The 12,512-nt window shown below is 59.4% G+C and overlaps 2 protein-coding genes across 8 annotated transcripts in view; one reads left to right on the forward strand and one right to left on the reverse strand.

The window, feature by feature from the left end:
- Nucleotides 1-12: 12 nt before the first annotated feature.
- Nucleotides 13-5,582, forward strand: RHBDD3 (rhomboid domain containing 3). 5 transcript variants are annotated; one of them, XM_036874251.1, is made up of 6 exons: nt 13-59; nt 2,429-2,618; nt 3,314-3,697; nt 4,624-4,786; nt 4,876-5,163; nt 5,251-5,582. In XM_036874251.1, the coding sequence occupies exons 2-6, from the start codon at nt 2,471-2,473 to the stop codon at nt 5,426-5,428; spliced, it is 1,161 nt and encodes a 386-aa protein (XP_036730146.1). In that variant the 5' UTR covers nt 13-59; nt 2,429-2,470; the 3' UTR covers nt 5,429-5,582. The 5 variants fall into 5 exon arrangements, with proteins under 5 accessions (XP_036730146.1, XP_036730147.1, XP_036730145.1 ...); XM_036874252.1 differs by having other exon boundaries at nt 26-94; XM_036874250.1 differs by lacking the exon at nt 13-59 and adding an exon at nt 236-394.
- A 1,665-nt stretch (nt 5,583-7,247) lies between these two features.
- The window catches only part of LOC118906806 (kremen protein 1), a 144,496-nt gene continuing 139,231 nt past the window's right edge, over nt 7,248-12,512 (reverse strand). For 2 of the 3 annotated variants that reach the window (XM_036874492.1, XM_036874491.1), the window contains exons 15-16: nt 11,723-11,807; nt 7,248-7,478 (exon numbers count right to left, since the gene is read on the reverse strand). In XM_036874492.1, coding sequence (XP_036730387.1) covers nt 7,354-7,478; nt 11,723-11,807 — 210 coding nt within the window. In that variant the 3' untranslated portion in view covers nt 7,248-7,353. Of the gene's footprint in view, nt 7,479-10,724; nt 10,816-11,722; nt 11,808-12,512 lie in introns of all 3 variants that reach the window. The other variant, XM_036874489.1, reaches the window with a different exon arrangement.

Here is a 12,512-nt window from a genome sequence, read left to right on the forward strand (position 1 = left end):
TGTGACGTGCGGGCCAAAATAGCACCGCAGGGGCGGGAGCGGCTGGCGAGCGGATCTTGGTAACAAGTCGGAGTGATTCTCCGGTCGATGCTAGGTTGTTTGGAATGGTTACTCCCGCTGGCTCTAGGGACCGTCTCTGAAGAGTCGGCCTTGGAGGGAAACGGAGGCCGGTGGGAGGGCTGGGGGAAGGGACCGGGGCCTAGAACAACTGCTGACTAATCGGCGGGCGGCGGCGGAGGAGGAGGGGGTGGCGTGCCGACCGGTCAGCCCGGGTCACGCGCCCGAGGGCGAGCAGAATGGGCTCGGGGCGCTCGGGTGTCGGCGGGAGGCTAGAGTACCGACTCCCAGCCAAGGGCTCTACTCGGCCTTCTGGGGGCGGGGGGTGCGCTGCGCCGTGAGTACCCCAGACACGTGGCCCGGTCCGCGGGGGAGGGGGCCAAGGCCGGTGGGCTGGATGGGAGGCTCCGAACGTAGCGCCCGGCCCGAGAGCCCCCCACTAACGGTCGAGGTTGAGAAGACCCTTTAATCACCTCTCATCCAACAACCTTGTTTTTACAGAAGGGGAAACTGAGGCCCAAGGACTTGGGGTACTTTTCCTAAAGTCACAAAGCTGAGCCCCACCCACACCCTGGGACCACCCCCCCCCCACACACACACACACTGTCCATCACCCGGAAGAATTGTCCCTGTCCTGTATTACCATTCTGTCCTCCCGGCTTCCCAGTAAGGTAGGCAGAGCCTGATGCTGCACAGCCCCGTTTTATAGATAAAGAGACTGAGACCTGGAGCGTTCAGATCCCAGTTCTGCTGGTCCATGGGCAAGTCTCTCACTCTTGCTAAAGTACACGGGGTGGGGGGGGGAGGATGGTTGTGAGGGTGCAGGAGAAGGCTGGCAGTGGGTGCCTTGGCTCCCTGCAAGGCTGGCACCTGGCTGACTTCTTGGATTCAACCCAGTCTCCCTAGGCAGATGCCCACGCCCAGTGAAGGGCAGGGCTCACCAAATCCTTCAGCGGGACCCGGAGCAAAGCTAGTGTCTTTCTTTCAGTGAAGACACATAAAGCACGAGCTATGTGCTAGGAGCACCCTGGGGAACTTGACCATGAGAAAGAGGAGCACCCCTCCTCCCCCAGTTCAGACCACCTGCCTAGAGAAAAACAGGCCAAGCGGTGCTCACTGTATAGGGTAGGCTCCAAGATATGGAGGGACCAGAGGAGGGGAAGGGGACCTTTGAGCTGGGCTTCAAAGGGTGAATAGGAGTTTGCTGTTAGAGAGATGAAGGGAAGGACGTCACAGGCAGAGGAGTTTTCTGTATTTTTCCTGCAGGAAACTGGCGGGTGGGTTTTGATGCCAAGGATGCCCATGACAAGGGAGCTGATGAAGCAGCCTTCTTTTCTCTGGGATTTTGCTTCCTGCCCTATAAAATCAGCTCAGTGGGAGTCCTGAGACAGGCTAGGGTACAGGAGTGAGGGGATTCCAGCAGGGCCTAGAGGACAGGCTGGATGTGAGGAGGGAGAATGGGAGAGAAAGCCTTGCCTCATGGGCAGGAAATTGGCACATTTGAGGGCTGGAGCAGCTGCTTCCATGTTCAGGCTTCCCCTTGTTGGGGACAGCCAGGATGGCTACAGTTTATCCAGCAGGAGCTGTGGGACTGCCTGAGTCCATTCCTTTTTCTCATCCTATGAGGAATGGATTTTTTTAATCCCCAATTTACAGATGAGGAAGGAGAGGCTCCAGATTTGCCCAGGGAGAGATACACAGCAGGAAGAAGTGGAGTGGATACTGAAATCTTTCTGTGAAAGGGAGGGTAGGGTCAGAGGGGCTGTGGTCGGGGCTCGAGGAAGGGGACGTCTCTGTCCAGTGTCACTGTATGCACTCAGGGTGTGAGACTCCTGTTGCCTCTCCTCCAACCCTTCTGCTCCACCCCCTCTCTAATCTGCCTGCCCTTTGGCTGGCCTTACCCCCTCTGTCAAGGGCAGCTCAGGCCACCTGGAGCTCTAAGTCAGTGGAGGGGAGGAGGGAGGGAGGAAGGTGGCTGGTCTGTAGCCTGAGGGAAGAGGGAGGCAGAGGAAAGCTGGAGATGGCCCTGAATTTGCCCTGGGGGACTGCACAAATCCAAAAAATTTTGGGAGTCCAGGGCCCCCGTTCAACTTCCCATTCCCCGTGCTTCCCACTCCAGGCTCCTTTCCAGGGCCCATCAGGGCTCAGAGACCTTTTGGCCTGGCCTCTTCCCATCCTCACACGTCGGTGGGATGGCAAGATGGCTAAACACATGGTTAGGCTCTGAGGTCCTCTACGGCCAAGTTGCTGCACCCGCCTCTCCAGCCTCATTTTTTATATCTGTAAAATTGTGCTGTTGGTATGGTAGCCGAAAGGAAGTCAGATAAAAGCTGCAATAATAACTGTTGTTATTGTTTTCCTTTACCCCTAGCACACAGCCCCAAGACCACCTTTGATCACCTTCAGACAAGCTATGCATGCCAGAGGTCCCCCTGGCCTACTGACCCCGGCGCTGCCTCTCGCCTCCTCCGTCCTGATGCTGCTCATGAGCGGCCTGTGGCTGCTGGGAGCCGGCCCCAGCCTTGTCCTGGCCCCAGAGCTGCTGCTGGACCCTTGGCAGGGTGAGGGCCAGCCACATGGGCCTTGGAGGAGGCAGGAGACTTGCTGTAGGGCCTGAGACCAGTTGGCAGGAGCAGCATGCATCCTGCAGTTGTCAGGCAAGGACAGGACCCAGGGCCCCGGGGAAGGTCAGCCTTGGACGGGAGCATGCCCAGCTCAACTACAGCCAAGAAGGGAGGGCCGAGGCCCTGGGCAGAGGGGCCAGCACAGGGGTGGGAGCCTGTGAGTAGGAATTCTTTTCAGACGGCTCCCCTTTCTGGTGGCTTTCCCTTAAAATAAACTAAGACTTTCAGTTAAGCCCAAAAACAGGAAGGAGGCACTAGGGGTTTGAGGAGTGACCCCAGCTGAACACCTGTTTCCCAAGAATGACAGCTTCCATTTTACATTTGAGGAACCCAAATGATGCTCACAGAAGTGAAGTGACTTATCCATGGTTGGTTGTTCTTAAGAAGACCGAGTGTTGGGTCTGGCTTGTTCTACTTAAAGCAGTAGGGCGTCGGTCACAGTGTTTGGAAGCCCTTGGTCCCCACCACCAGTGATTAAACTACTGGCAGTGGGCAGACTTTGGCTCCCGGGGAGGGGAGGCTGGCTTAGTGGGCGGCCCTGGTGGAGGGTGTTTCCCCATCTGGCACACCTGGGCCAGCCTTGGGGGTCAGGGGCACTAACCTGGCACATAAGCCCGTTCTCTCTCCCCCAGCGCACCGGCTGCTGACACATGCCCTGGGCCACAAGGCCCTCCCAGGGCTGCTGCTGAGCCTGCTGCTCCTGCCCACGCTGGGCTGGCGGCAGGAGTGCCACCTGGGCACACTGCGGTTCCTGCATGCCTCCACCCTCCTCGCCCTGGCCTCCGGGCTGATGGCTGTGCTGCTGGCAGGCCTCGGGGTGTCCAGTGCAGCCGGGGGCTGTGGATACATGCCTGTCCACCTGGCCATGCTGGCGGGGCAGGGTTACCACCCTAGACGGCCCCGTGGGGCACTGCCACCATGGCTCCTGCCGTGGCTGCTGCTCGCCCTGACACCACTGCTCAGCTCCGAGCCGCCCTTCCTGCAGCTCTTCTGCGGCCTCCTGGCTGGCCTGGCCTGTATCCTTTGCCTTGGCCCAGGGCTCGTGTGGACGTGTGGGTTCTGTGGCTGGGCCCCCAGGGTGCCTGGGAAGGAATTGGCACGAGGGGTCAGGCCCCCACATTCACACACATCCCAGGAGCGTCTCCAAGTCCTACTCTCGCCTGGCTCTGGGCTGGGGACTGGGGGCTTGTGGCCATGTAGAGGTACCAGTTACAATTTAAAGGAGAGCCTGGGAGCTGAGGGGCCCAAGGAGGCACTTAATCTGGACGTACCAGTGGAGGTGGGTCTACGCCGAGACCATGCAGAAGGAGGGGTTCAGGTGACGAGAAGTGGAAAAGGAGAGCATGGGCCCGGCAGACAGTACAGAGGGTGTAAGGACCAGGGTGAGCGTGAGCCTGCGACTCTCCTGGCACCAAAAGGGGGAACGACCTGCAGCCAGTGGTGCAGGTGTGTTAAACACAGACTTTTGCTCTAAAGACGCTTAATGCCTGTCGGGGACAACAGTGCAGTCAGAGGGAACAGTGGGTGCAGGCTGACCCTGGAGTCGTTTAGGATTGGGGACACCCGGCTGAATCCTGGAGAGGGGAGCATGTCGCCCTGGCTGGGGCAGGGCCCAGGGGTGGGCCTGGTGTCACAGGCCTGAGCAGGCACACAGGCCTCAGGGGACAGCGGGCAGGGGGCGGCTGAATGGGGATGAGACAGGTTTGGGGATGAGGCACATCTGGCTCTGCCTCTCATTGGCTGGGTAGCTTCAGGCAGGGCCCTCTTCCTCTCTGAGCCTCCGCTGCTGACGAGGGTGATGACACCTCCCTGGCAGGGCCACAGTGAGGAGACAGGAGGGAATTCCCATCAGACAGTTGGCACAGGGCCTGGCATGTGGCGCGGGCTCACCCCTGGCTGGATGTGGTTTTCCTTGACCGGCCGCCCTGCCCTGGGCAGACAGACGCGGCTGGGGCCTTCCGGTGGCTGGAGATCTCTGAGCAGCGGCTGCAGGCACTGCAGGAGGGTGTCCTGTGCAGGGCCCTGGCGGGGTGCTGGCCACTCCAGCTCCTTCCCACCCCAGGCAGCCAGGGTGAGCTGCCTGTCACCCATCCTGCCGGAGTGAGGTGAGGGTGATGCCGAGGACACTGGCCCCGGTGGTGGAAGCCATGCCGGTGGCTGGCAGTCAGGCCTTCTTCTGCTTCTGCCCCTCTAGGCCACCCACCCCTGGACCTCCTTACATGGCCTCCCCTAGCCTCTGGCCCCTCAGCGAAGGCTCAGCCCCGCTCCCGCCAGGCCTGGGGCCTGTGCAGCCGCTCTGGGAGGGCTCCTCAGAGACGGGACTGGCCTGGTCTGGGCCCAGCTTCCCCCCAGGGACCCCGCTGTGGGCAGCCCTGGACGAGCAGATACTGCAGAAGGGGATCCAGGCCTCGCTCCTTGAGGGGCCAGCCCAGGGTCCCGAGAGCCCACTCCGGCTGCCTAAGTCCTCTGTCTCCTCCCTGCGGTAAGGTGGGGTAAGTAGGGGTGGGGTCCCCTGGTGTGGGGGCTGGAGGCGGCCCTGACACTCCCTCCCTGTCCCCTCTTCCCACAGGCTGCAGCAACTGGAGCGCATGGGCTTCCCCACGGAGCAGGCGGTGGTGGCCCTGGCAGCCACGGGCCGTGTGGAGGGTGCCGTGTCACTGCTGGTTGGTGGGGAGGTGGGCACCGAGGCGCTGGTGACTCAGGGGAGGGGTGGGCCCACCCACCCTGAGGGTCCTGGGCCCCCCTAGCACAGGCAGGCTCTCAGGTGAGAAGAAGCCTGGCCTGTGGGTGGGAAGTCGGAGCCCAGCCCTGTCTGCTGAGAGTCAGGGTGGGTTTAGGGGCGGCCCCCCAGCATCCTGCTCTGGTACTGTTTAGAATAAAAACCAGTTCACTTTTCAACCTGGACCTCCTTGGAGGCAGCAGTTGTGTCTGACTCTTCTACGTTAGCATCAGGGGGATGAATGAATGAATGAAAGAATGAACGAGCAGTGAACGAACAGCCGACTGCAGGAGAGCAGCTCCCTGATGCCCAGAGACGAAGTGTTACCGAGCTTCCGCCTCAGGGTTTTTGTTGGGCTGGACCCTCTGCCAAGGAGCATTTGTCATCTGTTTCCCAGCTAATTTCTACCCATCCTCAGGTCTTGGCCTACACGGAGACCTTCCTCCAGGAAGCCTTCCCTGATTCGCCAGGAACAGCATCCCTTCACTGCCCACAGCCCCCTGTGTCCCTGCTGGACAAGGGCCAGTTCAGTACGTGTCCTCAGGCCTGGCCCAGGGCAGGCTCTGAGGCCGGTGGCTGGGCCCTGCGGGGCCCCCGGGGGCAGGAAGCAATGTGGGCGTGCTGTGGGGGAGAAGCTTCCTCGGCTTTGAAGAAGCAGCTCCTCCCTCCTGGCCCCTCTCAGTCCTTGCCCCCTCCCAGGGAGGGGAGGTGTAGCCAGAGCCTAGAGGGCAGAGGGTGGGGCATGGGTGTGAGTCACCGATGGGAACTCTGCAAGGCAGAGGGGCCGGGAAGCTGGACTTTGAGGAGCAGTACAGGGGGCTGTAGGTCCCGGAGCGGCCTGTGCTCTGGTCACCCGTGAGGCTGTACCCCAGGCCAGGGCCAGAGTGGAGGGGCCGCAGAGACCAACCCTGCCGTTGGTCACCAGCCAGGGGCCAGAAACAGACTGGGAAACCTGAGGACTACACCATCAGTCTCATTTTACAGGTGAGGAAACAGGCTCAGAGAAGGGAAGCTGCCCCGAGGTCTGGTAGCTCCTGCTGGACACCTGGCCAGGGGGTGGGGATGGCCTGACCCTCTGTTCTGCTCACCTACCCCCATTCCCCAGCTGCCCAGGTGATGGCCAGGGGAGCCCTGGCCTCACAGTCGTGCTTTGCAGGTGGACAGTGAAGGCCACTGAGAAGAGAGGCTGCTGGCCCTGCCCGGCTGCCCCTCGTCTAAGCACACACTGAGACCAGGCCGGTGGGCAATGAGGCTGGGTGCCTTTATTGGCTGATACACGTCTACCTCCTGGTGTCTGTCACAAGCCGTTGTGGGAGCAGGTGGCCCCTCCCTCTCCATGCCCCCTCCGCCTGGGACATGAGAAGGACTGAGGGTTCAGGGGTCAGAACTGAGACAAGGAGCCCTGAATGTCCAGTCAGATCAGGTAGCTTGATCTCAGGGCCAGGAACCCAGCACCAGAAAACAAGGAGACAAGGGACACAGGTGGGCCCCCCAGGTTTGGCTGGGGAGTGGGGAGGTGAGACTGCCCGCTCTCATCATCCCTGGGTGTGCTGAGGGCCGGGCAGAGCCCCAGCTTCCAACTCCCTCTGTTGCTTGGGGCCTGGATGGCCGGGCAGTTGATGAGAAGACAGAAGCTCCAAACCTGCCGCCCCTCCCCACAGGCCTGCATCACCCCATTTCACAGAGGGAAACTGAGGCCCAGGGCCCTGAGCAAGGCCTCACCTCTTGCCTGGACCACACCTCCCTCTCAGGCTCCAGTCCCTGCTCAGCCTCATAGGAGGCAGATGCGCATGGGGTGCCAGGACCAAGACATGCCCACCCCAAAGGCCTAGGTGGCAGAAGGGACCCTGAGGATATTAATAAATACGGATGGCGGACCTTGGAGGCAGCTGGCCAAGTCCAGGCTGGGAAGGGAAGCCTGGCCTGGCCCTCCCCAAGGGGCCACCACCACACTCAGTCTCTCTCGTTTCGGCTCCTGGGGGCCACAATCCGGTAGCTGGTGGCGTGTCCTCCCCTCTTGCCCCGCAGGAGGCTGGGGGTGCCCGTGCCGGCAGGGTCTGACCCTGACCCCTCTGGTTCTGCGGGAGGGAAGGAAAGAGGCCGGGTTAGTGATGTCTGTGTGAGGTGCCTACCTTCCCTTGGCCCTCTGGGGGGTGGGGGGGTGGGGCTCTCTGCCCGAGTCTGAGAGGCAGAGGTGTGTGAAAAGAAGGAGGTCTGCAAAGCTGGTTAGTGCCCCTACCCCCAGGAGTTATTAGCCCCTAACCCAGCTAGAACACTCAGGGCCTCTATTTGATTTTCTCTGTCAAGTGGGGATCAATGAACCCACCATGTTTCTGAAATGCTTAGCATGTAGTAGATGCTCCATAAACAGTATAGCTCTTTTTTTCGTTAACGTATCTTGGAGCGGAGGTGTGCCCTGAATCATTCCCATTTAAGAGCTGGGTAAACTAAGGCCAGGCATCAGCCTCACTCTTCCTCTCTCCTCAGGTTAGGCCACCTGTAGTGGGGAAGGGTTTAGGAAGGCCAGGCTCTGCCACTGACCTACTGTGTGGCTTTGGACCTCTGTCAGAGCCTCAGTTGTCTCATCTCTAAAACCAGGGGGACAGTTCCAGATACAGAGGCCCTGGCCAACTCCAGTAATTACTGAAGTCAGTTCCGATTTGGCTATGGTGAGATTATGCCCCAACCTGCATATAAGCTGGCCCCCAAGAGTAAAACCGGATAATTGGCATTCTTCTCACCTGGAAAACTACTCAACCTTCAAAACGCAGATCAGGATCTACCTCTTCCAGGAAGCCTTATGTAACTATCACCTCAGTCCCTCTCAAAGTTAAATGAGGGGTTAGGCAGCTCAGAAGGATGGGTTGTTTTTCCAGGGGGAGGGCCCCAGGATGGAGGACTTGGCTGAGCCTTCGAAACCCTGTTCACAGGAGAGACACTTTGACTCTGGTGAGCACCAGCTTCCCACTGAAGGCAATGCCAGGGAGGGAGCTATACCCTCATACTCATAACTGTCTAGCGCTCTGACCCTGTGTCCCATGCACCTCTGGGCTGAGATTTGGGGCCCTTGGGGCAGACAGGTATCTGCAATCACAGTCGAGGAACATTTCATGCCCTAAAACAGGGAGCATAGGAGGAGGGTAGCTCAAAGCTCAGGTTCCAACATCAGCTCAGGCCAAGTCCTGGCCCCACCATGTCCCAGTTATGTGGCCTTGGGCAAGTCCCAGAACCTTTAAGCCTCATCTGGAATGTGGGGATGACACTCCTGTTGTCACACCCTTGCAGAGTGTTCAATGTGACCAAGAGTGGAAAGTGGTTTTCACAGTAAATGTTGGATTATTATGGTCACTAGGTTGGTGTGTTTTCAACCCAGGGCTCCTGCAGGTCTGGTCACTGTGAGTCAGTCATGAGATGCTGTTCTGACATGATCAAATTCAGGGCCTTGGTTTCCCCCGGGCCCCACTCAGTGCCTAGCAAAGCAGAGGGGTCAGGGAACCTTTGCCGATGGAGCCCAAAGAGCTGGCGCTTTAGAGGCCTGACCAAGGGCGGACCCCTGGCCTCACCACTACTATCCCTATGTCCTGGGGGAGTCACACGAGCCCTCTGAACCTGTGTTTCTTCATCTGTGAAGTGGGCACAGTATCGCCCACCTAGAAAGCTTGTTGCAAGGACTGGAGATGATGGATGTAAATTTCCCGGCCCAGGTAGACTGGATGTGTGACAGCTGTTACTATTATCATCATTATTGATTATAATCTAAACATGAGCCCCATCGGGGTCTTTTGTTAGCACCTGCTGTGTATGATGGGCCAATGGGGAAGGCTCCATCTCCTCTACTCCCCTCCTCCTGGCCACACTGCCAGGTGCCTGGCACTTCCTCCCTGGGCTGCTGGCGACAGAGCCGGCTGAGGGGGGCAGAGCACAGATCCAAGGCCACAGTGTGTCCCTTCTGACTCCCCTCCCAATCCTCCTGAGAGGGGAATCGGGGGACACCTGACAAGGAGCTGAGCGCCTGGGATTTGGTCCTTGGTCCTTCCTCTGGGAGAGGGGAGGAGGTCTGGGAGATGGTCTGAGTTTTCAGAAGTTGGGGAAGCCCTGGGGCATGGCGAGAGCAGCTTTGGAAGCAGAACCCACACACCTTCCCACCTCTAGGCCTTTGTCCCCACGGGGGCTGTCCTCCCACCTCTTCCTCCTGGCACACTTGTAGGGACCTTCCATGACTAATGCAAGGGTCCCATCTTCCAGGAAGGCTTCTCCTCACACACATCCTTTGGTGCTCCTGTACCCAATGGCCCTCATCTCTGTAGATGCTGAGGATTGCCCACCACCCGATGGGCAGCTCCCCAAGGCGGGTACCCTGAGATCTGCCTCAGACCCAGCCTGCAGTAGGTGTGCCCTACAGTTTTGCCAAATGAGGGAGGCTTGGCTCTAACCTTGGCTCTTCTTCCTGCTGGGGGCCTCAAACTTCCCCATCTGTAAAATAGATGGGAGGTTGGACATGATGTCTGAGGCTGTGTGCACTGATGCGCTAGGACTGGGCTGAGAGATGGGGCAGCTGGGAGAAGGGCTGGGGCCTCTTCACGGGTAGATGGGGAACAGGGTGGCCAATCCCTGACTCTCTCCAGGGCCAGCCACAGGCTCCAGTTTAATGTGGAGAGACCTCTTTAGGACCACTGTGACAGCCAGGTGGTGTCTAACCTCCTTCCGTGCCTCCCTGACCTACCTTGGAGGACCTTCTCAAACGGGGCCCTGCCAGATCTTCTAGCCTCTGTTCTCACCCTCAGCAACCTCACAGAACTGTCCCTCTAGGTTCTCTCTGGTCTCCTGGCTTTTGTCCATGCTGTTCCTCTGCCTGTTCACTTGCCCCCGATCCTTGCCTTTCAGGTCTCCACTTAGACGCCTCCTCCTCCAGGAAGCCCTCCTGAGATGCCCTCTGCCACCCCCCAGCCTGCATCAGGAGCACTTGGTGGGCTTTGGTGGCCACCTGTATTCACTCCACTGTGGTATTCATCACCCTAGGTTTAACGCCCAGTTCCAGGGCTTCCCCCCAGCACCCTAAGCTCCATGACAGCAGGACCCTGTCTGTCTTATCTGTTGGAGCCTGTGCCAGCGAGGTACCTGGCACAGAGCAGGTGCTCATTCACTCAAGAACTAGTTACCAGAACCTCCTCTGTGCCAGACACCGTCTGCTGGCCGGATGGAAGGGCCGAAGAGTGGCTGTCTGCTAGTCTGGATCCAGTATTGGGAGGCGCCTTCTGTGTCCCCAGGCCCTTCCCAGGCCCTTCCTGGCAGGGGCTGCCCCTGCCTGCCCACCCTGCCGTTACCTGGCCAGATGATGGCTTCCAGCAGGGTGACCCGTCTGGCCAGGAGCTCCAGCTGAGCCTGCTGCTGCAGGAAGCTCTGTAAGCTAGGAGCCTGATGGGAGATCGAGAAGAGCAGACGGTGCGTGTCCGGCCTCCGGGGGCTGGGCTGGGCACCGAGGGAGGGGGGTGGGGCCAGTTCCCGCTGGCTTCCGGGCAGGAGCCTGGGTGTGAGTCTCTGTTGGGACCTTGGCTGCTCCTTCTAAGTGGGGACGGGACTCGCTTGGCTCCTCAAGTGACCAGATAGGTGGAGAACTAGTGGGTGAATGCCTGGGGGAGGGTCTCTCAGGCCACTAAAGGGGGACCCTGGGGCCAGGATGGCCTGCCCAGTGAGAGCCTCTGGGGTCAGAACTGGTGGGTGGTACATTACCCAGAGTCCCCTGGGACCTGAGCCTGGCTCTGTCACCCACAGTCCCCTGCACTTCTGGAGTCTAGCCCCATGACCTGTTGTCCTGTGGGCCTGCAGACTGGCTCTGTTCCCCACAATTTCTCTTGAGCTGAGGCCTGACTGGGGTCTGGAATCATTACCCATAATCCTCCTGGGGGCCTGGGCTCTGATGTTATTACCCACAACCCCCTGCACTGTTGCAGTCTGGCTCTGTTACCCACAATCCCCTGCAGCTCTGGAGTTTGGCTCCATTGCCCATAATTCCTTTCAGACTCGAAATCTGTCACCTCTGGTTCCCCTGCAGGCCTGGAAACCACATTACCCACAATGTCTGGAGCCCCAGGTCTTACCACAGGGGTGGGGGCCTGGGTTTCTAGGGCCACCCCCTTCACCTGTGGACAAGGGACCAGTCAGTGAGAGATGGGTGGTCTTGACCTTTCAGGTCCCCACCTGGAGAAGGGCAGGTACCTTATCCAGCCTCTTGACTGGACCCAGGCAGCTCCACCCTGGAGGGCCTGGGGAAGCCTGGCAGGCGGGGGCTGGGCTGTCTGTCCGTCTGTCTGTCTCTACTCACCATAGAGCCCAATCATTGTTTCCAAGATTAAAACCCTCTCAGCTAAAATCTTCAAAGCCTCTCGTAGTTGGTGCAACCCCTCCCCCTGTGGAGGAAAGAGACAGATGCAGCCGTGAAGGGGGCAGGGGAGGGGGCCCTGCAAAGCTTGTTGGAGGCCCATGCCCCACCCTGGACATGCACCTGCAGCTCCACACCACCCGCCACAGCCCAGGGCCCACGGACAGCCGGGACAAGACCAGGAGAGGATGGGAGGGGGACAAGGCAGGCGGAAGCAACCTCCTCAGTAGGATCCCACCCAGCTGGCTGCTCTTTCCTCACACCACTGCAAATCCTGCTGCACTGGGGGCGGGGAGAGGCCAGTCTGCAGGGGCGGCACTGCTGTCCCAGAGCCTGCCACAGAACCTGCCCAGAGGTTGCCGCAGAGCCCCGGCCCCTCCTCCATCTCTGTTGCCTGAAACCAGTTGTTCTCACATCATCTGCATGATTCCTGCCACATCCCTGGGCCACTTGTACTCTTCTTTACTTAACAGTCTTTAAACTGACTCAGTTTTGCCTTAAATACTGTATTTGTCTCATCCTAATTAACTCCATTGGTGGGATCAGGCTACTTACCAATATCCTTCCCACTCATGTCCAAATGAACATGTAAGAGTAAAATCAGAAAATGTTTGTGTGGCATCGCTGTTGGGAAGCCAGGCTTAAAATGCCGGCAAAGCTGAAGTTCAGGCCCAGGTGCCCCCGCCCCAGCCCTTTTGAGCCCATCCCTCCCTGGGCTCTGACTACTCCAGGT

The sequence above is a fragment of the Balaenoptera musculus genome, chromosome 14 (assembly GCF_009873245.2).
Source record: "Balaenoptera musculus isolate JJ_BM4_2016_0621 chromosome 14, mBalMus1.pri.v3, whole genome shotgun sequence".
NCBI lineage: Eukaryota > Metazoa > Chordata > Mammalia > Artiodactyla > Balaenopteridae > Balaenoptera > Balaenoptera musculus.

Excerpts from the sequence above, each read along its gene's own strand:
- RHBDD3 (XM_036874251.1), top strand. The coding sequence starts at position 2,471 with ATGCATGCCAGAGGTCCCCCTGGCCTACTGACCCCGGCGCTGCCTCTC. Across the intron at positions 2,619-3,313 it reads GCTGCTGGACCCTTGGCAGG|CGCACCGGCTGCTGACACAT; the intron begins GTGAGGGCCAGC and ends TCTCTCCCCCAG. Across the intron at positions 4,787-4,875 it reads ACCCATCCTGCCGGAGTGAG|GCCACCCACCCCTGGACCTC; the intron begins GTGAGGGTGATG and ends CTGCCCCTCTAG.